The 25,090-nt window shown below is 52.4% G+C and overlaps 1 protein-coding gene across 2 annotated transcripts in view; it reads right to left on the reverse strand.

The window, feature by feature from the left end:
* Positions 1 to 25,090, reverse strand: part of PPARGC1B (PPARG coactivator 1 beta) — a 103,147-nt gene that overhangs the window by 10,945 nt on the left and 67,112 nt on the right. Inside the window, exons 2-7 of one of the 2 annotated variants that reach the window (XM_004587545.2) lie at positions 15,737 to 15,910; positions 7,955 to 8,167; positions 4,256 to 4,372; positions 2,169 to 3,306; positions 1,392 to 1,428; positions 784 to 848 (exon numbers count right to left, since the gene is read on the reverse strand). In XM_004587545.2, coding sequence (XP_004587602.2) covers positions 784 to 848; positions 1,392 to 1,428; positions 2,169 to 3,306; positions 4,256 to 4,372; positions 7,955 to 8,167; positions 15,737 to 15,910 — 1,744 coding nt within the window. Of the gene's footprint in view, positions 1 to 783; positions 852 to 1,391; positions 1,429 to 2,168; positions 3,307 to 4,255; positions 4,373 to 7,954; positions 8,168 to 15,736; positions 15,911 to 25,090 lie in introns of both variants that reach the window. The other variant, XM_058677849.1, reaches the window with a different exon arrangement.

Raw genomic sequence — 25,090 nt, forward strand, 5'->3', positions numbered from 1 at the left:
ACCAGGAGCCTGAGAGAAGGCAGATCCCCAACCTGAGCTCTGCGCTGCTGGCTGAGCCTGGGGGTAGCCCAGGGACCCTGCAGCTGCCAAGGGATGGAATCTACCTGCACTACTCTTCCTGCTCCACATGGAAGTGCGCTCAGTGAGCTCCCCCAGGCCCGACCCCAAAACAACTCTGCCATCTCCCCACACAGAGGGAAGCCAGGTGCCATAGGTAAAACTTCCCACCTACATTTGACTACCACAGTGACCTTCAGTGCTACCACATTTGACTTTGGCTTCCACTCTCTCTAAGCACCAAAAGGAGCTCGTTCAAGTGTCTGTTCCTCTCACAAGCTCCTGAAGCCACAGGCTGGGACCCTGACCCTGTGTCCCTTGGAGACTTTCCCCTGTGGATTCTGCTGCCAGGCATGCCCCTCTCCTTCTGAGTCTTGCCAAAGCCTGCTCATCCAGGTCAAATAGCCCTTCACAGGGTATCCTGCAAAGTCTTCCTGGGTCATACTCCCAACACAGCCAGGTCTCCTGTGCTTCTGGAGCTCTTGTACAAAACACTTGGAGATAAGGGTATGTGAAACCACGCCCACCAGGTGGCCAATCTGGAGAAAGAACTGCCTCTTTCCTTCTTGCATGCACCATACTGGCCCCACACCCAGACCTCCCCCTTACTCTGTATCTCAGCACCTGGCACAGCCGATGGGCTGGCAGCCGGGAGGGCTCAGGGGGCAGCCCAGGGGTCTCGCCAGCTCCCCAAAGGGCACCCACCAGTTGAACCACCCGGCTCACCTGCCGTGCCACACAGTTCCACTGTCAAGGTCTGCTCAAAGCTCTTCTTGCCGAAAGGAGCCTCGCTGCTGGGGTGGGAGGGCGGAAAGCAAAGAGGCCGGTGAGCAGCAGCAGCAGCAGTGTCTGCTTCTCTGGGCACCCACTAAGGTGGACAAAGGGACATCGGACAGACCCTGGCTCTGCTCTCTGTGGGAACAGGGCTGGGAAGCATTCGCTGGGAGCACACCCAGGTCCTGGCTGCACAGCTCTTAGGAGATACAGACTTACTTAGACAGAGGACAAGGGCTTGTAGCCTACTTCCCTTACAGATGGAGCAGCCATGAGGCTTGGCGGGGAAGCCACATGGCCTGGGCCACTTTTTCCCAGAGAGAAAAGGGCTCTTTCCCTGGTCTGGAAAGGACAGCTCCTGCAGTGATGTTGAGACCATAGAGCTCTGTTCCTAAAACCCCAAATTCCCTTCTACTGGAGCCCAGCTCCTAGATGGCAATCAGGGCAGGGACTTGGGGACAGGGTCAGGCTCAAGCGTCCACGAACACACCCCTGCCCCTCAATACCCAACAAGGCAAAGTTTCACAGGTCTTGACACCAGCACCACCTAGGAAATTTACCTTTGTGACAAGGCCAGCATGAGGCACCTGGGAGAATCTGAGAAGACCAAACGAAAAAAGAGAGAGAGAGAGAAATGAGATTCCCCTCCAGAAGGATCCCAAACTCCCACAAGTGCCTAGCACAGGTGCACTTTAGGCAGGTGGCCCTAAGGCCTTGGGAAGTACAGAGGGTCTGAGGGTGACCCCTTCTGGTCAGATGGGGAAGCACCGTGGTAGGGTGTGCCCAAATCCGTCGGGATGGGCATGGAACAGCGTCCAGCACAAGACTGACCACTGAGGAGCCTTGTCGGCATCTTACAGTCAAAGCTATCAGCTGTCACCATGTGGGTATAACAGAGGGCATCCAAGATCAGCCTGGCCTGAGAGTAAGTGAGAGTAAGTTCCTCTCATTCTCATTAGCACTGTACCCAGCACTAAAGTCACCCTCACTGTGGCGGGAACTGCAAGTGCACACAGCTGTCACATCACCCCAGAATGACTTCATAGTACTGATGGTGCAGTGTGTGGCTCCCTCTTCATGCCTCCCCTCCGCACCAGCTCCACGAGAATGGGCACCTGACCCCATTGCTCACGAGCAGCACCCTGTCGGTGGCAGGATGAAAAGCCTGCAGCCAGGCAATGCTTCCCCTAAGACCCACTCCTTCTACAGACAGGGGTGGTGAAAGCCAGAGAGGGTGGAGGGACTTGGTGAGGAGCTGGGATGGGGGGCAGTGGGGTGCTTAGGCCAGGGCTCCCATCCTCCCAGCCCCCTTTGCACAGGCTACCAACTCTAACTACCTCCAGACGGGAGCCGCAGGCAGCCAGGGTCCTCGTCGGTGTCTCCACACCCACTCTCACAGGGGCTCTCTAGGGCAGGGATCGTGGGTCCTCGCAGATGGTGCTCGTCTTGGCTGCTGTCTTTATCCGTGTGGCTGCCCCCCTCCATTGTGTAGGCCTCGGAGGCTGGGCCCAGGGAGGGCAGAGCACCTGGGGGCTCAGCAGGGACCAGCGACTCGGTGAATGTCAACCAAGGACCCAGCTGGGGATTCAGTCTCCTGGAGCGGCGAACAGGGCATAGGGAATTATCCTGCTTCCTCCCCAGCTTGGTCCATGGCAGGCCTCTGCCCAGCCTCTTCCTGCCCCACTCCTCCTCCTCGTCTTCCTCCTCTTCTGCCTCTTTTTCTTCCTCCTCCTCCTCCTCTTCCTCCTCCTCCTCCCTCTGATGCAGGCTGCCAGATGGGCCAACCTCCTCTTTTACATCCAGCCGCAGTGGCCGTAGGCTGGGTCTTGGCCCTGTGCTCTTGGGTGAAGCTGCGATCCTCACCTCCTCCACAGGGGCTGCACCCCCAGGGGAGGCCCGGCTGTCCTTGGGGGCTGTGGGCCTGGCCTGGGGCGTGAGAGAGGCATAGACAGGCGTGGCCAGGCGGTAGGGCTTGCTGACATCACAGAGCACGTCTTGGGCCAGCAGTTCCCTCAGGATGGAGAACTCTGCCCAGGAGGCCTTGGAGGGGTGTCGGGTGCCAGGCTGGGGTCTGACCTGCTTGGCAGGACTGCAGGGCTGGGAAGGTGGCTCCGGAGCATGGGGGGGCAGTTTCCGCAGTGGGAGGCAGTAAGTATGCATGTAACGAATGAGCTGCAGCATTGCCTGCACGTCTTCCTGGGGCAGCTGGGTGCCACAGCCTGCCTGGCCTGGCGTTACAGAGTCTTGGGCAAAGGCTATGGTGGGCTGGGGGCTGGGACAGTCCTCCCCCAGCTCGTTGTCCCCCTTGCCAGGGAGCCGGGGACTCAGGGGGGCTGGTAGCTGCAGGCCCCTCTCTGGGGAGCAGGCTGCAGCCCGGGGGCAAGAGGGTACCGAGGTGAGGTGCTTATGCAGTTCTGTACAACTGCGGCTCTGCGGCTGCGGCCCGGGGCCCTTCTTGTCTTGAGAGCTGTCCATCTAGGAAGGGAAAGAGGCTGTGGTGAGGAGGGTGGCCTGTAATCGCTCCTCCCTGTCCCATCACCAGCTCACCTCAGCCGTGGGAACACTCGGGCTCCCTCCTGTTACATTCCCACCTCTAGCACATGGCCTGGCTCTGGCCAAGCCCAGTCCGGAAGAAGCAAAGGGGCATCTAGCCTCCCAACCAGTGCCCAGCCCTGGTAGACCCTTCCAGATCCACTCCCTGCTCTGACCAGGGCAGGGATGCGAAGGATTAACTGTCAAACGCAGGGGGAGGAATCCTTTTGGGATGATGGATCTGTTCTAGAACTTGATCGTAGTCATGGTTAGATTGACCCCATAAATGGGCTAAAAATCATAAGGCAGTTTTCAAATAGGTGGTGTTGGGACCATCAGAGTGGTGCAGTGGGTTAAGCTACATCCCCGATGAACACGGGTTTGAGTCTGGACAGTTTCAGGTTCTTGGCTTCAGCGTGACCCAGCCCTGGCCATCGTGGTCATTTGGGGAATGAGCCAGCCAGCACCAGAACTCTTGTTTTCTGTCTCTCCCTCACTCTTAGCTCTACCTTTTAAATAAACACATCTTAACAAAACAAAATAGGTGGCAAGTTACAATATGTAAATGGCACCTGAATGAAGTTGTTTAGCCCTAGCTGTGCACACAGGGGCTTCCCTCCCAGGGGGACTTGAGTCTCTGCAGGACTAGCATGCCTGTCAGGTGTGTTAGCCACCCAGAGGGCAAAGTGCAGGTTCCCTTGGAGGGGCTTGGCTGCTGCTTTTTGAACAAACGGAAGACAGAAAGGTGGGCCTTTGCTTCAGGAGCCGAACCAGAATTATTAGGGAGTGCCTGTGCAGGGGACTCAGAGTTCCAAGTCAGAGCCAGAGGCCTGGGTACCTCCTAGTGGCCGCTTAGTGGGATCCAGGCCAATTTGGGAGCACGCTCAATTACCTTGACACTAGGCCGCTGACTTTTAGACCTGAGGCCTGTTTGGCGCCAGGTGGAACCTTCTTTCTGGCTATCAGAGCTTGACGCTGGGTAGGATGTGGCAAGGAGCAGCTTCTGTAGCTGAGAGAGAAACAGAGGGAATGGCAGGTGGGGCTGAGCCAGGGAAACAAGCCCTAGTCCCCACAGACAAGCCACACCCTGATCCCAGACATCTCATGACCTGAAAGAATGCTACAGATAAGTTAAACACAGAAAGCAAGTTGATTCACATGTACACACATGGCATTGGAACAATGTGCACATACCAGTGGGAGATACATACCTATGGCTAGCACGCACATGCGTACACACATATACACGCACACACACACACACACCAGTGATGCATAGATCCTTATCAGAGCTGTGACTGAGTGACCCAAACAGGCCGTGGATAATGTCTGTCTGTGATGACAGCACAGCATTGGGACACTGCACATACCTGTGGGAGATACACACCTGTGGCTGGTGTGCGTGAGCGTGCACACACACACACACACACACATGCAGACTTGAGCTGGGAGGTTCCACACCAAAATGATTCCCTGATGTGGGACACAGTTGCTTTTCACTTTGTTCTTTTTTGCTTATTCATGTGGCCTTTCTAAAAAATTAATTTCTGAAACAAACAACGCCTGTAAAAGGTCAAAGGAAAATAGCTCCACACCAGAAACACCAAAGGAGGACAATGAAAAGCATCTCCCTCCTGCCCAGAGGTAGCCCTCATGAACACCCATCCTTGTACACCTGTCAGGAGATGAGCTTGATAACATCTGGATAAATGCGTGTACATGAGGGTGCTTCAAAAAGCTCGTAGGAAATAGTTAAAAAATGAGTTTTATTCTGGTGCAAAAGAGAACTTTAAAATCCAGAGCTGGGGAGACCAAGCTCCACTTAGGACACTGGCATCCTAAATCATAGTAAAGTTGGTTCAAGTCCTGGCTGCTCCACTTCCAATCCAGCTCCCTGCTAATGCTCCTGGGAAATCAGTGGAGGATGGTCCAGGTGTTTGGGCCCCTTCGATAGAGCTCCTGGAACAGTCTGGCCTTTGGGGTCATCTGGGGAGTGAGTCAATAGACAGACAATCCCCCCCTTCTCTCACTGTCCTTCAAATAAGTGAATAAACTCTTTGGGTTTCACTTTCCACAAAGTGATTTAGAAGTACCTGTGTAGTGTCTTTGACTCACTTGGCTGTTTTCATGCAAGAAGATCATGACCCTTAAGTTGGAGTTTTTAAAAAAGATTTCTAACGTCTTGGGATCATGTTCTGCTGCCTCGCCAGGATCAGAAGCAGCGCAGTCATGACTTGAAGAAACAGCACTCCAACAGAGGACGTCAGTATTGTAAGTGGTGCCTTAATCTGCTGTTCCACAACACTGGTCCAGACTTCTTTCTCAACAAGAATTGTTGGACCTCTTCTGCCTGTTCATCCCGAGGGCAATGTGTCCAAGGAAGAAGCCAGATGCACCTCGACTTCTATCAGGCATCCTATCACTGCCAAGCTAGACAACAAAGTGTTTCCTGGGAGTGGGAACAGGTCACCTCATTCACCCTGACAAGGAGACTGAAGACCAAGGAACCACAGAAAGAGTGCCTGCCTGCTCTTCGGAGGAGCTGGAGGAGTCTCCTACCCTACCCCTGACAGACACACCTCTGGCTCAAAGCAACACACACATGCTGGTTCTGATTCTGGGTACAGAAGGAGACGTGGGCCCAGCCCAGCTCAGCTCCAACTCACCTTGGACATGGCATTTTCTTCCCTGGGTCTTAGTCCCTCTGCTGGTATGACAAAGGGCAGGAGAGGTCAATGACTTACTTTGACTTCTGACAGAAGCTGCTGAGCTCAGAAATGTATGCAGATACGCACAGGTCCATGGGTCATCATATAAGCCATGGGTGGACTCTCTAGGATCCAGGACAAGGAAGGCCTGGGGTCTGCATGACTTCTCAGGGCCCTGCTAGAGCTCTGCAGGGCTGCTGGGAGTCTAGGGTCTGCTTCCAGTGTGCCTAAGAACACCTGGGCAATGAAGGCAGCACCTGAGGCAGCAGTGAGAAACACCCTCAGGCCAGCAGAGGTCGCTGTTTGCTTCTCCAAGGTCAGGGCTCATGGCAGTGCCCATCAGGAAATGGCACTGGGAATTGTAGCTGCTGTTACTGTTACCAAGGGTGGTGCCACCACGGTTAGTTGGTGCTCAACGAGCAACCGATAACTGCTAACCAACAGGCACCATTCCTCATTCCCCCTTATAGGCCGTGTGGTTGAGTCACAGGGGCATGGCGGGAAGTTGTATGCTTAGAAGATACAGTGTTCACTGGTAGGCTGAGAGGCAAACCCAGACAGGCCAACTCCACCAGGAAGGGAAGCAGGACCCTCTTTCCCCCAACCCATCCACCATCAGCAGGAGCCACAATGTGCGGCTGAATCTATTCTGTGCTCAGCACACAGCAGGTGCTTACTCAGTGTTTCACCTTTGGGGACCTTGTAGAAAAGAAGGCACAAGAGTCCTACACTGGAGGTCAGAATAACTGGGTCCAGGACCCTGATGGCATGTCAATGTGCCGACAGCCATGCAAGAAGCCCACCCCATTCCAGGCCTCGGCTTGCCCTGAGTCAGGCCTAAGGGTCACCAACAGGCTTTCTGGCTCCGATCCTCCTCCACCTAAGAGCCTTCCTAGGGTCTATTCTGCAGTCCCGCCAACACCCAGGAGCCCCTGTACCAAGGTGAGGGGCCCTGGGCAGATGAAGAGAAGGTAGACATCACCCATGGCATTTTGGCTTTGGGAACCCTCAGCTTGAGTCAAAGGCAACCGCAGTCAGAATTGTTTGAGGGCCAGAGGCCTTTGGAAAACTGATGAAAGCTGACATTTTCTACCTGGAAAACTGCTGTTCCATGCACACACAACTCCACCTTCCATATCCAGCCACACCAACACCATGTAAACAAGTCCAGCCTCCTGGAGAACAATCTGGAAATGTCTGTCTAAACCAGATAATTACATATCTGCAGCCCCAGGAATTCCATTTCTAGGAACTCGTCCACTGCCACGGGCAAAGGCCAGTGTGATGGGATGTTCTCACTATGGTGTACAACACAGCCAACCAAAAGGGGCAGTTTCTTTTTTTTTTTTTACATATTTTTATTTTGAATTTTTAAATTATGTGATACAAGGCAGTCTCTAAGTCACACAGCTACAAGAAGGAAGGTATAGAACAGTGCATAATGCAGATACACTTTTGTAGTTAAAAAAATAAGTAGAAGAGGAAAGTCTAACAAACCAGTAACCATGGTTACCTCTGGGGAAGGAAAAAGCAACAGGAACAGGATGAGAAGGTTTTGCTTATAATTATCTACACTTGTGCATAGATTGGTTGTGTGTGTCTGTGTGTGTCTGTGTGTGTATGCAATCCTCAGAAAAATGTTTCCATGTGATTTCAAAAACTTAGCACCCTACTCAGGTCAACCCATGCAAGCTCACATAGCCTATGGAATGCAGCGAGTACGGCTGGTCCTGCCACCCAAGTGGGAAAGCCAAGGCCCAGGAGAAGACCTCCCAACTCCAGTACAGGCTCTGTGCTGGGAACCATGCTGCTGTGAAGGCTAGAACCTCCCTGCACAGCACCCACCACTGCCCCCAGAACTGCCACTGCCTGTGGGTTCTCACCAGCGAATGCTTGTCCATTGCCGGAGCTGGCGCTGAGGAGCTCTCCAGGGCGGGGCTGGGGGGTCCAGAAGAAGGAGCAGGAGACACTGAGGTGCAGGATGGGGTGTCTCCACTGTCCAGAGCTGAGAAGGCATCCAGACCCACATCATCTTCGGGGATGTCGTCCAGGGTCTTGGTGAGTGCAGCCAGGAGGGCCTCATTCTCACTATCGATCTACAGTGAGGAGGCAGGAGGGGCAGAGAGCAGAGGGAAAGGGGGGATATCACTGTCTGGGACTCAGCCATCTGCATGGGCCCTAGTCCCAGTGTCACAACCCTCCTGGCCAAGCCTGTCTTCATTAGAGCTACTCTGTCTTCCTGGGAAAGCAGAGGCCCAATAAACGTGTTATCCACTCCGAGAGCCACAGAAGCTCATGAGCAAGCAGCAAGTGCCGATGGAATGGCGCTGTCCCGAGTCCTGACCTTGGTTCTCCTGCTGTTCCTTAGCAAGTGACCCAGGGCCAAGGCCTGTCCACCTGGGAGACACTCGCCCACTCCACGAAGGACCAATGCTGGTCTCCAACACTAGTCACAGCAACCCAGAGAAGGCCCCACTACCTCAGACCCTGGGATCCAACCATGGGGCAGATGGGAAGCAATGGGGTGAGTCACATGCATGAAGACCCCAGCTACCATTTCCTCATGGGAATGCCAAGGCTTGCTTTTGTTCCTCACTCCCAAGAGAGGTAGCAAGCCTGGAGGGCTCCGAGCTCCCACACTTAGCCACTCTGGGCACAAGGGTGAGTGTTTCCTCCTCTCTCAACTGCAATAACAAATAGAATCGACCTCAGAAGAGTCTTCTTGAAGACCAAATGAGTCCACAGAGGTGGGATGCAGAGGGTACTTGGGAAAAAAATTCATGGAAAATGGAGTTAAAAGATAAGCTTATGGGACTACTGTTGTGGCACAGGTTACACCACCTCCTGCAACTCCAGCAATTCCACATGAATGTCTAAAACATGTGCCCGCTGAAAGCAGCTTAAGACAGCCCAAGTGCTTAGGCCTCTGCCACCCACATGGGAATCAGAGATGGAGTTCTAGGCTCCTGGCTTTGGCCTGGCACAGCCCCCAGCCATTGTGGACATTTGGGGAGTGAATTAGCAAACAGAAGATCTTGCTTCTCTGTCTCTTGCTTTCTCTGACTTGGGCCACCTTCTGCTGCTTTCCCAGGTACATTACCAGAAAGCTGGATGGGAACTGGAGCAGCCGGGACTCTAACTGGTGCCCACAAGGAATGCTGCTGGTGTCACAAGTGGTAACCCAACCAGTCCCAGCATAACGCCAGCCCCTTACCTTCTTTATTATTATTGTTATTGTTATTAAGTTAAAAGAAGGAACTCAATCTAGGCCTTCCAGGTGGTGGCCTGGGCCATCACACACTGCCTCTCACGATGTGCATTAACAAGAAGCCAGAGTCAGGGTACGGGGTTAATCAGTGAACCCAAGTACTCCAATATGGGATGGCAGGTGTGTGTCAGCCACTATGCCATATGCCCACCACTAAATTTACTTTCCTTTTTTAAAAAAAGATTGATTTATTTGTAATTGAAAGGTAGATCTCACAGAGAGGAAACAGAGATGGAAGACAGAGTCTTCCATCCTCTAATTCACTCCCTAAAATGGCCACAATATCCAGAACTGAGAAAATTTGAAGGCAGGAATCAGGAGCCTCCTCTGGGTCTTCCACGTGGGTTTAGGGACCCCAGATCTTGGGCCATCCTCAACTGCATTCCCAGGCCACAAGCAGGGATCTGGGTCAGAAGTGGAGCAACAGGGACTTGAACCAATGCCCACATAGGATGCCAGCACCACAGGCAGAAATTAGCCTATTGTGCTGTATCACCACCAAACCCTTTTAAAAAGATTTATTGGGCCTGGCGGAGTGGCCTAGCGGCTAAAGTCCTCACCTTGAACGCCCCGGGATCCCATATGGGTGCCGGTTCTAATCCCAGCAGCTCCACTTCCCATCCAGCTCCCTGCTTGTGGCCTGGGAAAGCAGTTGAGGACGGCCCAATGCATTGGGACACTGCACCCGTGTGGGAGACCCGGAAGAGGTTCCAGGTTCCCGGCTTCGGATTGGCGCAGCACCGGCCCATTGCGGCTCACTTGGGGAGTGAATCATCGGACGGAAGATCTTCCTCTCTGTCTCTCCTCCTCTGTGTATATCTAGCTGTAATAAAATGAATAAATCTAAAAAAAAGAGATTTATTTGTTTTTAATGGAAAGGCAGACTTACAGAGAGAATGAGAAACAAAGATCTTCCATCCATTGGTTCACTCCCCAAATAACAGCTGCAACTGGCCATAACAGCTGGAGCTGAGCTGAGCTGATCTGAAGTCAAGAGCCAGGAGCTTCCTTCAGGTGTCTTACATGGGTGCAGGGTCCAAACCCTCTGGACCAACCTCTGCTGCCTTCTCAGACCACAAGCAGGGAGCTAGGTGGGAAGAGGAGCTACCAAGGCACAAAACAGTGCCCAGATAGGATCCCGGAACTTGGAGGTAAGAATGAATACTTAAGCCATCAGGCCCTTAATTCCATTTTCCATGAAATTTTGGAAGTCTACTCCTCAGGTCTAACTACCATGATGATCACAATACCCACCATGGGGGTAATGACAGCAACAACGTGGACTCTCCTAACCTGCCCCATGGCCACCCTGTGCCCGGCTTCCTGCTAGACATGGGGACACAGACAGCATGCCCAGGACTGAGCTGCCGCTGAGCCTTTCCTGTCATGCTCAACAGTGAACTTGAAGCAAGGCTATTTCACGGTGAGAAAGGCTGGGGTGGACCTAGGGGAAGCCGTGAGGGGCAATGAGACTCTGGGTAGGACTCCACAAGGGACTCGGACGTCATGTTGGTACAGGCATGAAACTTGGGCTTAAAAGCCACCAGCAGGCAAAGCAGATGGGCCCCTGGCTCAGCCAAGAGGGGGAGAGAAAGGATACAGTCTCAGTGACTCTGGCATGTTGGGCAAGCAGGACCCCATTCCACAGCTGAGCGACGGAGGCTCGTGGAGCTTCGGCAGTGAGTCGAGGGTCACCGGACAATGGTGTGGTCCATGCACAGCGTATCAGACTCCTCCTTGGCTAGCAGGCACAGCTGCAGTCCCTAGGCACTTATATCCTGAAGCCTGGGGTACAGACGGTACTGTTTGCGGGTAACAGCCTGAGCATCTCATGAAGGATCCCTGCCTCCCGGGGCTGCCCTGGCAGAGGCTCAGCCGTCACATGATGCCTCCTGTCCCACATGCCTTCCCATCCCAGATCAGGCTGTTCATCCTTTCTTGAGGAAGTTCATCCGAAATGCACATCTCGTGATGGCCTTTTGGCTGCACTCGATCTGTTCCAGACCTTGCAATGGCTCAGTAACTCAGGCAGGGAGTGGGGAGAGGGGTTGAGGCAGAGAGAACAAGCGTGGTTGTCATTTTCAGAATGCAGCTAAGAAGAAAGGTTACAAGAATGTTTCGGTGGAGCCTGACTCAGGCTCGTGGGCAGATCAGGGCCATGGAGACCCTTATCATCCTCCCCAACCCATAAGTTCCTCTTACCCCTTAGCCAGGCTACTGCCTCTGTGTTCTCAAAACAGGGCATCCAGCTTGACATAGGAGCCCCAAAGCTGGAACCTGGGCTTTCATGACCACTCTCAGGACTGACCCCAGGCAAGCTGTCCCTTCCCCCAGAGCTGATTCTTTTTCCTGTGATGTGGCAGCTTTCCTGCCAAGGCCATGGTGAAAGCCAAATCTGGAAGTGGCATAGGACTTACTGAAGGAAAGAATCAATGATCTGAACAACGAACAGTGGCAGGAAGCTGGCTTCCCTTCACAAAGACCAGATCCTAGTGGGAAGTCATCCAGAGATGACGTCAGTAGCCTGGCGTGGGGTGGGAACTCTGAGTCCTTCTCAGGAAGAGCAGCAAATGGACCAGAGGTGTTGGGGACTGTCTCAAGACTGCAGGACCTCAACCATGCAGCCAGGGACTTGGGGCTGCTCTCCCTGGATGGCTGCGCAGTCCGGGCTCCACTCCTCCTGCATCTGCAACCACTGTGGAAGCTCCCAGGAAAACCGATCTGACATTCTTTGGTATTGGTGGGGTGTGGGGAGGTGGAGACGGAGTGAAGCAATTTCTCAAAGTCATAGGACAAGTCAGGGGGTGGGGTCACTCGGAGGCCAACCCTGATCGGTTTGGTTTCCTGAGTGCCGGGTCCCAGGGGGCTGAAAAGGGGTGCAGAGGTGGCAGAGACCTCAAGAAACACCCAACAGGCCAGGTGAAACCAAGAGGGGCTGACAGAGGCCCTGGGCTCCCTGCGCTCCATCAAGAACAACACAGAGCTGAGCCCAGCCGGCTGGCAGGAACGGGAAATCCTGTCCCACGGTCCGGGCATCCCCTGCATCCCGCACATCCCTGGGAGCAGGCCGCCCTCTCCCTTTCCCTGGTCCTATTTAGCACTGTTCTCCCTGCTCTGCATGGAAACTGAGTACGAATTAATGGAGAGTTAATCAGCCTAGGAAGGGATATTAATAGACCTGGCCCTACCCCCAGCCTTCCCAGAGCCAAGGGATCTGGAGGCGAAGGGAAAGGAGCTTTCAGGAAATCTGGGGAAAAAGCTTCGCCAGAGGACCCGGGTAGCTTGGAGCTAAGTCCCAGAGGATGCTGGCTCTGAGAGCCCACATGGCCCAGGGCTGGGGGCTGGCTTCCAGAGGCCTGAGATACCCCAGTCTCCCCAGTTTTCTGGGACTAGATCTACCTTTTCATCTGTATCTAAAAGGAACTGCTCTCTGTCTCTCTCTCTCTCTCTCTCTCTCTCTCTCTCTCTCTCTCTCTCTGTGTCTGTCTCTCTCTCTCAGCCTTTCAAATAAAAGAAATGAATAAATGTCAATAAACAAAAAATAAAGAGAGAGACCCAGATGGAGTTCCTGGCTGTGGCATGGTTCAGCCCCGACTGGGAAATGAACCAGTGGATGAAAGATTTCTCTGTGTATACATGTATATGTACCTTCCAAATAAACAAAATAAAATAAATGGAAGAATCTGCAGTCTCCTCCTGTACCTCCAGCTGATTAAGAACCTTCAATGGAGTCTGTGTTTCTTCCTCAATCCTCATGTCAGAGTCCCAGCCAGAGGGAAACCACTTGCCCATGTGGGTCACAGCACAGAACAACCAACAGTTGCTTGTTCCAGAAATATCCCCTAAGAAACGGAAGACAATGTCCCTGTCTGCTAGGAGTTGTCAACCCTGGTCACTCAAATGTTCCCACTCTCCCAGTCTGTTCTCATAGCAGTGGTACCACCAGAGTGTTAAGACATGGCCTGAATGCAAGCAGGAGGTTCCAGGACTGCCCCTGGTCCCTGGAGGCAATTGCCTGAGCCAGCAGCAGCAGCAGCAGCAGCAGGAACAGAACCTATGACCCTGGCTCACAGCTCACTGTCCGAAGGGCTCGTGTCTGACCCTTGGCAGGAAAGCAAACATTACCCTCCATTTCTTCATTCGACATGTGTGATCTGGATCCTAATGCTGTGTGTGGGTCCCCAAGATGAATAAGATGATTTTGTCCCCAAGGAGCTTGGAGTCCACAGGACATATACACATGAAAATTGTAACAGCCCAATCGATTGCCTTAGGAGGGGGTGATCTGGGATCTCAGGTTCACCAGGGACACACTCATCTGATGATGTTTACCAAGCCCTGACTGGGTGCCAGGCATTGGACACAGCCCTGGGAACACCAATAGTGCACACAAAGGACAGGATGTCCACGTTCATGGTGTTTACAATGCAGGGGGCTGGGGTGACAAGGACAGGCCTTTCCTCATTGGCTGATGGGGTGTCGGCCAGGAAGGGGTGAGAGGCTGGCTGCGTTGATCTCAGGCAGGCCTGGGGGCCTTCAGGCAGCACCAGACTCCCCCATAAACATTTCACCCAATGGTAGGAGCTCAGTGGGGGCTTGCTGGGGGCCGGTCCCTAGGTGGTTCAGATGGGATGGTCTCCAGGAAGCATCCAGCTGCCCTCCGCAACCTGAACACATTTTCTGGAAGTTTCTGTCTCTACTAGAGGCAGTTAGGGAAATGGAGTCTCTCCATGGGGAAACCAGAGCAGAGGTCAGCCCTGCCAACTCCCCCACAGGGTGGCAGCAAGAGTAAGGGTTAGTGTAGCAGTGGAGAGTCCATGTTCCTAGGCGTGCATCTACTTCCTGACTCTTCCCAGCTCTGTGACCTCAGGCAAATTACTTAACCTCTCTGAACTTCACTTTCTGCAAGGATACACGACTTCCAGGTCCGAACAACCCAGGGAAGAACACACTTGTCACTTAGCCCTCAAGACCCCGCAGGAGCTGGCGCCTGCCCACCTGCCTGTCTGCTGCTCAGCGCCTTCCCTTCAGCCCTCTGTCCCTCCACACTGTAAGCCTGTCCTGCTGTCCATGTTGACTGCTCACAGGGTTACCCACTTCTCAGCCTGTGGCCAGCACAAGCCTTCCTCCAGGGACCTCTCCTGACCAACCGGCCGGCCCAGGCAACCCTTTACCCAGGCTTATCTGCTTTCCCGTCCAGTCAGCAGCAATAGCTGCTGTTTATGTTTTACTCATCTGCAGCCAAGTCTCCTCTTCTGGACTGAAATCCATGAACAACTCAGGGCCTGAGATGGACAAGCTCCTCTAGGAGGCATGATAAACTACCGCCCTGCCGCCCAGGAGTGCCACTAACCAGGACACAACGGCACCTGGGCCCAGCATCTGGCACGTGAGGGTTTTGCTGTTGTTAATGTTGCCAAAAAGGCACAGGTGGGCTACGGCTTCTGCCCCCAGTCTCCATGGAGGAGGAAATTTCCAGAAGAGAACAATGGATTCGAATGCACCCATCACCCAGCTTCAACACGGCCAATTTCATCTCCTCTACCACCCTGCATGCCACACACCCACACTCACACCTGCAAATGTGCACAAGGCTGGCTTCAGTGGGAAGCAAATGCAGACAGCCCATTATTCCATCTTGGGGGGCAGGGAGTGCCTGCTCAAAGGAAAATATCAGGCCCCATGTGGCCCCCAGGCTGCACGCCCAGCACAAAGGGTAGCGAGAGGCACATGCCCAGTGGCTTTTGGCACTGCCTCTTGCGAAAGAACCCCTAGGCTCCAACTGAAAAATGGAGATAAGTGCCTTTATGACGGAGGGTTGTGAAGAGAATTACATGAGTTCCACATACAAACAGGGCCAGGTCTCCTGCAGAACAGTTGCCCAATAACCATGACTCATTCTCATTAGGGTGTCTCTGTGGCCAGAAAACATGGGCACAGGCGAGACAAGAGGACTAGGTCTAGGTAACTTGTTCTAGCAGCGTGACTCAAACCCCCCAAGTCTCAGTTTCCTTATCTGTAAAAAGGGAAAATGGAGGCACCTGCCACACAGAATGAGGATGAAAATCTGATGAGACAATTCAGGGAATGGAGGACTTGGGGCTGGGTTCTGCCTTGGGTGGGATGGTGAAGCAAGGGGTTCCATAGAGAAGAGCTCACACCAGCCCTCCCTTTCCAAAGGTGATCATAACATCAATGACATGGGAGGTGGCAGGGAGGTGAGTGTCATCCCAGAGCAGGTGCCACCCAAGCACACAGCAGCAGGGTCCCCTGAGCTGGGGTGGGTGAGGAGCCTTCTCAGTACAAGTGAGGGCAGAAGGCGGAGCCGGGCAGAGCCATGTTCTAGGGACAGAGGGAAGCATGTGGGGTAGCAGGTGGCCAGACCAGGGGAGTGTACCTGGAAGAGCTCCGAGTCGTCAGGGCTGTACTGGCCGGGCTCGGTCTCGCCGTTCTCGGGGCACCACTGCAGCTCCCCGAAGCAGGTGGCTGAGTCAAAGTCGCCGGCATCCAGCTGGGAGAGGTCAAGCTCCGGAAAGTCGGCACAGAGCTGCTCCTCCCCGGAGCCATCAACCTGAGGACACAGGAAGGAAGGATCAGAGCTGAGCCAGGCTGGACCCAAGCAGGGCCCCTCAGACACCCAAGGCTACCCACCTGGACCCTCGGCTAAAGCCCAAGCCTGTCAACCAGCCAGGAAATGCAACAGTCTGCCCCACCCTTTGCAATTGTTGAATGCCCAGGGAGCCGAGCCAGGCCCTGACAAGGCAAAGGCCTCTGTTGCTCTCTGCTCTCCTCCTTTGCACTCCTACACAGCCCTCGAGGCCCTGTCCACCTGACACACTGGAGCCCAGGAAGCAAGTCATTCTTGTATATGATTGCCCCCAAACTCTACAAGGGGATTTCTCACAGCTAACAATTCCTCCATATGATTAATGAAATCAAAGCCATTGTTCAGCAAGAACAATGGCTGATATTATTGAGTGACTACTGGGTTTTTGTTTTGCACAATTTATTTGAAAGAGAGAGATAGAGAGAGATAGCTTCTATCTGCTGGGTTCACTCCCTAAACAACTGCAATGGCCAGAGCAGGATAAGGCTAAAGCCAGGGGCAAAAACCTTCATCCAGATCTCCAATGTGCTTTCAGGGATCCAAGCACTTGGACCACTCTTCACTGCATTCTTAGGTGCATTAGCACCAAGCTGGATTGGATGCAGAATAGTCAGGACTTAACCCAGCAACCATATGAGATGCTTAGCGCCATAGGCCACAAATCAACCTGCTGCATCACACTGCTGGCCAGCTCCATGCTTATGGTCTGAAGAAGCAGTCAAGGATGGGCCAAAACTCTGGGCGTCTATACCCACATGGAAGATCCAGAAGAATTCCTGGCTCCTAACTTTGGATCAGCTCAGCTCTGGCCATCACGGTTATTTGGGAGGTGAATCAGTGGATGGAAAATCTGTCTCTCCATCTGTAAATTTACCTTTCTATTAAAAACAAATAAATCTCAAAAAAAAAAAAAACCCAAAACCTAATACACTTGTACCATGAAGTACTAGTGTTGTTGAAAAGAATGGGGCAAACATCTGTGTTCTCCAAGACATGCTAAACAAACAAAACTAAAATGCAGTGCTAGGAACTTGGCCTAGGTGAGATACTGCTTGCAATGACCACTTCCTGTAACAAAGTGTCAGTTCTGGAGGGCCTGGCTGGACGATGTGGGCTAGATAGTAGGTCAGTGGGGCTGAGGTAGGCTGCAGCACCCACTAACATGTACAAGAACTGGATGGGATGCAGTACCAACTGGACCAGTCTGCTGCACATACTGGCATATGCACAAACTGAGGCTGGGGGCAGGCCTGATGAGGGCTTTTGGGAGTCACTCTGACTAGGCTGCAGTTCCCGCTGGTGTGCGTGAGGGCCAAGTGTGTGGTGGGAGCAATCAGGCTGGGCTGTTGGTTGGTATATGAGATGGGACTGCAGACAGAACTGATCAGTCAAATGCAACCACGAGTGTGTGTGTAGGCTGATGTGGGTGATAACCTGAGCTGGACTCTTTACCGGCTGGCACACAAAGGAGTCAGGTCTGGAGCGAGTTTTCTTTTCTTTTTTTTTTTTTTTAGGGATTGCTGGTCTCAAAACTCCAACCACAGAAAATAAAATATCATAGGATCTGTAGTTTGGCTGTGGACCACATGTATCAGAACTGGGCCTCATTGGTTGCTGAAGCCTGTGCAGTGGATGGCATGCCCAGATACACATGGGGAACATGACACCAAGTTCATTGGTGCCTGCAGAGGACATCTAGTACCATGGAGGGCAGAACAATTTGCACAGTTCTCCTGCCAAGCTTTGACAGCAAGAGTCTGGGCCATTATAGCAACCCCAAGGTGGACTATGTCAGCCAATGGACCTTGGAAGGATTTCCTCAACCTTGAAACAATGATATCAACAATACCTCTGAGTTACTGAAACCACTGAACCACTACCTTCGGAACATGCTCCACATCGGGGACTCTAGGATGACATCAAGTGGCCTTGGCCCATTCCCAGGTACTGATACGGTTAGGCTGCTAGGAGTAGCCCTCTTCCCTTCTCTCATCCCTTTCTCCAGATCCAGGCAGAAAAAATAATGGAAACTGTCTCACCCACTTTCCCTCATTCCTTGACTCTTCCCACACTAATCAGTGGTCCACATGGGTGTCCACTCTTCTCATCTATGTAAACATCATAAAAAATACAATAATTTTTAAAGTCCCAGCTCTACTTGCAAATTCCAGTCTTGCTAATGTTACATTCTTAGGAGGCAAAGGTGCTGGCTCAAGTATTTTAGTTCCTGCCAGTCACGTGAATTCCAGGCTCCTGGCTCTGGTCTGACTCAGCCCCAGCTATTGCAGGCATTTGTGGAATGGATCAGATGATGGCAGATCCCCTTCTCTTTCAGATAAACAAACAATTAAAAATTAATAAAATCCAAGTTGTAAAACAGCGGTATGTGGGATATAATCATACACATGTGGAGTAGAGACAAAAGCCAAGACATGCATTTCTTCATGGATGGGAACTGGAATTAAAAGTGAATCCAAATTCCTCCTGAACTTTGATACCCCGCACCCATGCAATCACTCAGGAAATGGTCTAGATGGTCACAAGTCCACCTGACACAGTAGGTGGAAAGGAGAGGCGTCAGTTTGGGAACAGCATTGCCAAAATCGGTGGTTTTCGAAGTGTGGTCCTCCAGGCACATGTTACACCAGAAACAGGGCAGATTCTCAGGCTTAATCCCCAGGCCTACTGAGTCAGTTCACGGCTTTCTCGGCCCATGGATGCCCAAATCTAAGAGTGATGGACAGAAGGGCACCCTACAGGTTCAGAAAAAGCCTGGGATAGGAGGCTGACCCAGAAACCAGACACTGTAGGGAAAAACAGACAGGACAGCCCTGGGATCAAACCCCCCACTCCCAAGGACTGAGGCCCTGGGCCAGTCTTTGCACCCTCCTGAAAATCACTACCTGTCCTATAAGACACGGATAAGAATGTGGGTCTCGTAGAACTGAGCCACAAAATGACACTGTGGTTCTATAGGCTGAGTCACTACTTGCAACACTGGCATCCTGTACGTGAGTGCTGGTTCAAGTCCCAGCTGCTCCACTTCTGATCCAGCTCCCTTGGGAAGGCAGCAGAAGATGGCCTGGGTACTTGGGGTCCCCACTACCCATGTCAGAGACCCAGCCCTGGCTGTTGCAGCCATTTGGAGGAGTGAACCAGCAGATGAAACCAGCAGTGAACCTCACCCCCTTTCTTACTGTGCTGCTGTCAAATAAGTAAACAACTAAAAAAAAAAACCTTTAAAGAAGTAACTAAATAGACATTTTTAAGAGGCAGCATAATAGGCTGGTCCAGTGAGGGCTTGAGAACTATCAGCTAACAGTACAAATACAAATAACAGGGTGACAGGAAGGATGAAAACAGCCACGTGTCTCAGGGACAGGAGCTGGGAGCTCTCCGGCAACACAGGGCAAGCATATACGGCACTTAAAAGAAACAGGTTTTGCCCAGGCCTTTTCCTTAATTGTTCCCACTTACTAGACCTAATAAATTATGAATCAATGTATATTATTAGCTCAACTTGACACAGGAAGAAAAGGCTTTTATCCAAATTTGGGTCGAATGTCTTAATCGGCATTTTGTGAGAATCCCGCCTGCCCGGGGAAGTGACAGGACCAGTTCGTTGCAGACAACCGTGCCTCCTACTCTCAGGCCAGGCAGCGCAGGGCCTCATGAGCCTCTGCCCCCCAGGACCGGGATCCCTCCCCCAGTGTTTGGCACCTGCCCATTCTTCCCCCAGTGCACACGGACCCTATAGCCCTAAATATTGAGCAGGAGGTACTCTGAGTACCACAGGGCCAAACAGACAAGGCCAGAGGCCTCTCAGAGCTCCCAGCTGGGAGTGGGAGAGGATGACACTAAACAGATAAAACATGTCGTAGCAGCACTTCCAGTGATCAGTACCCCGCAGCCAACCATACTCTGAAAGTATTCCATGGAAAATTCCAGAAGTAAACAAATAAGTTTTCAAACAGATACTTCTCTGAGTGATGTGATGAAAACTTGTGCCGCCCTGCTCTGTCCCACGTGGGAGACTGAAGGCACCACTGCCCAGCACTCCCTTTGGCGACCTACCTTCTTAGCAATCAGTGCTATGTTCAGGTACCCGCTCCTACACTTCATAATGGCCCCAGAGACCCAGAGCAGGGATGCTGGCATTTCAGATATGTCAAGGAGAAGCCATAAAGAAGTGCTTCCTTTAAGTGAAAGGCCAAAGCTCTTGACTTAATAAGGAAAGAAAAAAAAAAAAACTTATGCTGAGGTTGCTAAGATTCACGATAAGAACAAATCTTCTATCCATGAAACTGTAGAGAACAAAATGTGTGCTAGCTTTGCTGTCACATCTCCAACTGCAAGTTACAGCCACAGTGCGAAAGTGCTTAGCTTAGATGGAAACGCATTACATTTGCCTGCGTACACTTGGGGAAAACACAGTGCTCGAGAATCTTACGGCTCCGTACCCTCTGTGGTTTCATGGAACCCACATCGAGTCTTGCAACGCCTCTCCCACGGGTCTAGGGACTCCTTTACAAGTTTAGCTCTCCAGAGAATGGTTACATGGTGGACAGCTGGTTTGTTTCCTGTCCAATGACACTGACATCACATCTGTAATGCTGTGTACAAGCTGGTGTGAGGACATACACACATCTTCATTTCTCTTGGCAAACAACAAGAAGCAGAATTGCAGGGCCATATGGGAAGTGTGTGTGTGTGTGTGTGTGTGTGTATAGCTTTATGAAAATTACAAACTGTTCTCCAAAGGCACACTCCCATCAGCCAGCTCTGTGCAAACAGTCTAATTGTTCCATCTCCAACACTTGCTATTGTCAGCTGCTTCCATGTTTGCAGACGTGTTCAAGCATCCACTCATTGCAGCCAGGATCTCAGTTCCTTCCTTCAGCAGCGGAAGAAAACACCCAAACCTTGCATTTTAGACAGAGTAAGGAAAGAGAGAGAGAGAGAAATATAAACCACGAGTCCCAGTGGAGAACAGAGGCTGTGGAATCCATAGGCAGGGAGGACCTGTGACAAGGATTCCAAGTGAGGATGGCTCCCAGGGTACAGGTGCTGAGCTCAGCGAAGCGGTAGGGCTAGCAAGGGATGGCACAAGACATCAGAGGGGTAGGTGGAGGCCGGATCAGATGCGGATTGTAACAGATTTGGGTTTTACTCCTAGTGCGATGGGGGTGGGGCCAGTGTAGAAGTAGGGAGATGGATGAGGCCAGAGTGGCTTTCTAGGGCAGAGGCGGGCGGCAGGGCAGGGAGGCATCACTCAGATACCCCCATGAGCCAGAGGGACAGGAGGCGGGGCTCCAGTGACGAGCTCATGGCTGCTCTTTCTCTGTGTACCAGATCCTCTGGCCCCAGGAACTTCAGAGAAGCCATCTCTGTAGGCCCTGCTTCCCACAAACAGCCCCAGAATTAGCAGCCTGGGGATCCCAGCTCAGCCAGGAGCCAGCAGCCCTGGGCAGTGGGCTAGGCAACTCACACGACACTCTTGGGAGTCGAGGGGGAGCACCTCAGGCACCAGACACAGGCGGGGGACATGCTTCTTCCACAGGATGCAGGGGCAAGCTTTCAGACCTCCAGAGATCTGGCTTAAGAACTCCTGACCCAGGGCCCAGCGTGGTAGCCTAGTGGTAACCCTCGCCTTACATGTGCCGGGATCCCATATGGATGCCAGTTCTAATCCTCGCAGCCCCACTTTCCACCCAGCTCCCTGACTGTGGCCTGGGAAAGCAGTTAAGGATGGCCCAAAGCATTGAGGCCCTGCACCCACGTGGGAGACCTGGAGAAGGCTCCAGGCTTCCGGCTTCAGATTGGCTCAGCTCCAGCCATTGTGGCCACTTGGGGAGTGAATCAGCAGATGGAAGATCTTCCTCTCTGTCTCTCCTCCTCTCTGTCTCTCCTCCTCTCTGTATATCTGCCTTTCCAATAAAAATAAATAAAATCTTAAAAAACAAACAAATAAAAAATCCTGACCCAGTGGGCGACCTGCCTGCAACCGTGGAAACTGAAGTACAATGGGGAGAGAGGGGCAAGATTTACAGTTAGTCCAGAAGCGCCCTATCCTTGAAACCATTCCCACAAGATGGCCCAAAGGAGTGCACAGATTGGGTACTCCCTAGCTGCTCCACCTACTCCATGCACATCTCACTTCGTGCTCTTGTCCATCAGCTAAAAACCGCCAAGCACTGCACACACACTGATGTTTCAGACCTCCTACGCATGAGAGAGGCTTTGAAGGCGGTACCCCGGGTGACCCAGTTCTCTCTGAAAAGGAAGAATCCAGGCCTTCTTGTCCTGTCCTGGCTGCCTCCTGCAAGCCTGAGAGCTGCTGCTGTCCCTGAGCGCCAACCCCAGGCAGCCCCTCATTGGGGTCTCCCAACAGCCCCGCAGGGAGCAGCCGCTGTTGTCCCTGGGGCCACAGTCATGAGATGAGAGATGAGCACATCACTTCTGGCTCCACAACTAGGCAGCTTCAACAAGCAGAAATTCGCTGTTCCCCCCACCAGCTCCAGAGTGGGGAGCCCAGGATCAAGCAGGGGGTGAGTCTACCCCACCCAGAAGATGACTGTCTATTCCAGGGTCTTCCCTCCACTCCATGCTAAAATATCCCCACTTTGGGACACTCCCCAGGAGCTGTGCCCCACCCCAAAGGACCTCCCTGCAATCTGAGCGCCTCTAAAGACCCAGATAAGATCACATGGTGAGAAAGTATGGATTAGGGCTCAAGGAATCCCCCCACTTTGGAAGACAAAAATGAAATCATAGCACCTCCCAGGGACCCCAAAAGGTGAAACTGGAATTCAAATTCAAGTCTTCTTGCCCTGTAAAATCTGTGCTACCATCCATCACTCTTATCTCTGAATGGAGAAGGAAAATCCTTTATTCCCACATACAGACAGAGACCTATAGCTTCAGACAAGTTTGTGGCAGTCTGGGGTCAAACACTCCGCGTGGTGCACCAGCCTCATGTGTCTGCTCACACCCCACTACGGGGCCCTCTTGGGCTGCTGTATCTTCTGGACTCCTTGCAGCAGCAACACACACTCCGTATCCACAAGGGCTGCGTTCTCCCCAGCCACGGAGATCAATGACCCAGCAGCGGATTGATGCGGTTTTTATCCAGACTCACCTAAGTGGCTTCATTGGAAGTCTGTGTATCTTGTTGGAAATTGATTCCCTGCTTAGAAAAGAATGCATTTTCAGGAGAAAATGGTGGCTTCACTCTCCTGCCTGCAATCAGTCAATCACCAAGCTTGGTGCCCAGCCTAGGGCGCAGTCCCAGAGTTTCTGAGTGGAGGGAAGCAGGAGGAAAAGGAGGTGGAATGGGCTGTGGTGACAGCTCAGGCTCCGGCCATCCAGGATTCCTGATGTGTCCTTCTCTGGGTGTCCCCATGACTCAGATACTCACTGGCCCCCCCGGAGAAGAACATGAAAATGCGACAGACCCTCAGGGCCCCACTTGCCTAAACATCTGACACAATCCTGCACTTGGCTTCATTTCTGAGTTCCCCATTAGTGTTGGGGAAACATTCAGGAAAATGTCATCACTTTGTGAACAAGTGAGTGAATGAATAAATAAATGAATGGACTTCCAGAGGCCAGACAAGAGTGTAAAAAGGAAGGGTGGTTTCGAAATAAAAAAAAAAAAAAAGCCTAAACAAGAGGCAAAAAGAGCCAAGTGGTAGTTTGTCACTCCCCCCCTCGATCACACTTGCTTTCTGCAGACAAAATGGGGTAATGAGAAGAATCCTACTTGGCACAGTTCTTACAAAAACAAAGTAACAGAGGCTGGGAGCCAGATGGGTGTCAGACAACTCATGAAGGGTGATCGTAGATGTTATAACTCCCATGGGATGGTCTTCAGCAAGTAATGAGGTCATGGAGGCAGACCCTTGGCAAATGGGATTTTAGTTCCCTACCTGGCCCCTCTATGGGGCGGCAGGGGCAGACAAAGCAAAAAGCCGCCACCTAGGAACCAGGAAATATATTCTCATAAATCAGGAAAGGGAAGGGCTTTGTCTCACAACAACTGGTTGGACTGGGCGGGTCAGGGCAAATAGGAGGAATTTGCTGGAGCATTTGAACAATGCTCCTCAAATGCTCCTCTCCCCACTCTCACTGGTTGAATTGGATTGGTAGGCAGCTTTACCACTACCTGCCAAGAGCCCACCTGAGAGTGATGCCAGTACAGGGGATGCAGAGCCAAGAAACAGTGACGGCTCCCGATAAAGTTGTCTGAACACTTGGATCCAGCTGTGCCTGAAGCTGGCAGTTCCTGGTGTTCTGCAGATACACCAGGGAATAAATTTCCTTTGTAGATTACATGCCAGTAGGAGTCTCTTTCGTCCAGCGGGCAAAAGTGATGACAAATTCATCTCTCCTACATTAGGGGAAAAACTCTAATCTTCCATCACCTTCCAGAGCAATACAAAACACCCAGTGAGGCTTCCAGGAGATCAGCACAAGGAGTAAGGCTATCCCCCCAACCCCCGCCAAAAGTCCATACAGCCTCATCCCACTTGAGACACAGCCACAGACACAAAGCACTGGCCAAAGCAGATACAACGGAGCAGCTCTGAGCCCAGCCTCCAGAGCTGGAACAGAACACCTGAAAGCAGAGACAGACCAGCTATTGCCAGGCTTCCCATCAAAGCATCCAGGCTGAGCCCCTCCTGCTGGTACCGTGCCCTGAGGACACCTCTGGCCTGCCAAGCACAACCTTGGTGATGCTCAGCCCTTGCTGACCAGGATCCTAACCCCAGTCAACCCAGTGCCTGGTCAGGCTTTGCCAAAAAGTCACCAGATCAGCCAAGACAGAGTCCTCCAGGCTAGAGAACAAGATGGGGGCCCAGTACTCAGGACCCCACCAACCAAGCAGGATCCTTGTTCTGGTGACCCTGGAAAGTCCACTCAATGAGAGAGGCTGGGGCCCCCTCACACTAACCAGGGGCATCAGCTTCAGGATCCAAGATGTAACTTGGAGCTGCTGAACTTGTCATTTTGGGTAAGTTCTTGCTTCCTTGTAGCTAAACCTAAGCCCATCCAAGGCTTGCAAGTCTCAGTACACCAGAAGGTGCCCTAACCAGCCTCTCCTCATCAACCAGCCAACGCTCCACCCTGTCCTGTGGTGACACC

The sequence above is a fragment of the Ochotona princeps genome, chromosome 19 (assembly GCF_030435755.1).
Source record: "Ochotona princeps isolate mOchPri1 chromosome 19, mOchPri1.hap1, whole genome shotgun sequence".
Taxonomy (NCBI): Eukaryota; Metazoa; Chordata; class Mammalia; order Lagomorpha; family Ochotonidae; genus Ochotona; species Ochotona princeps.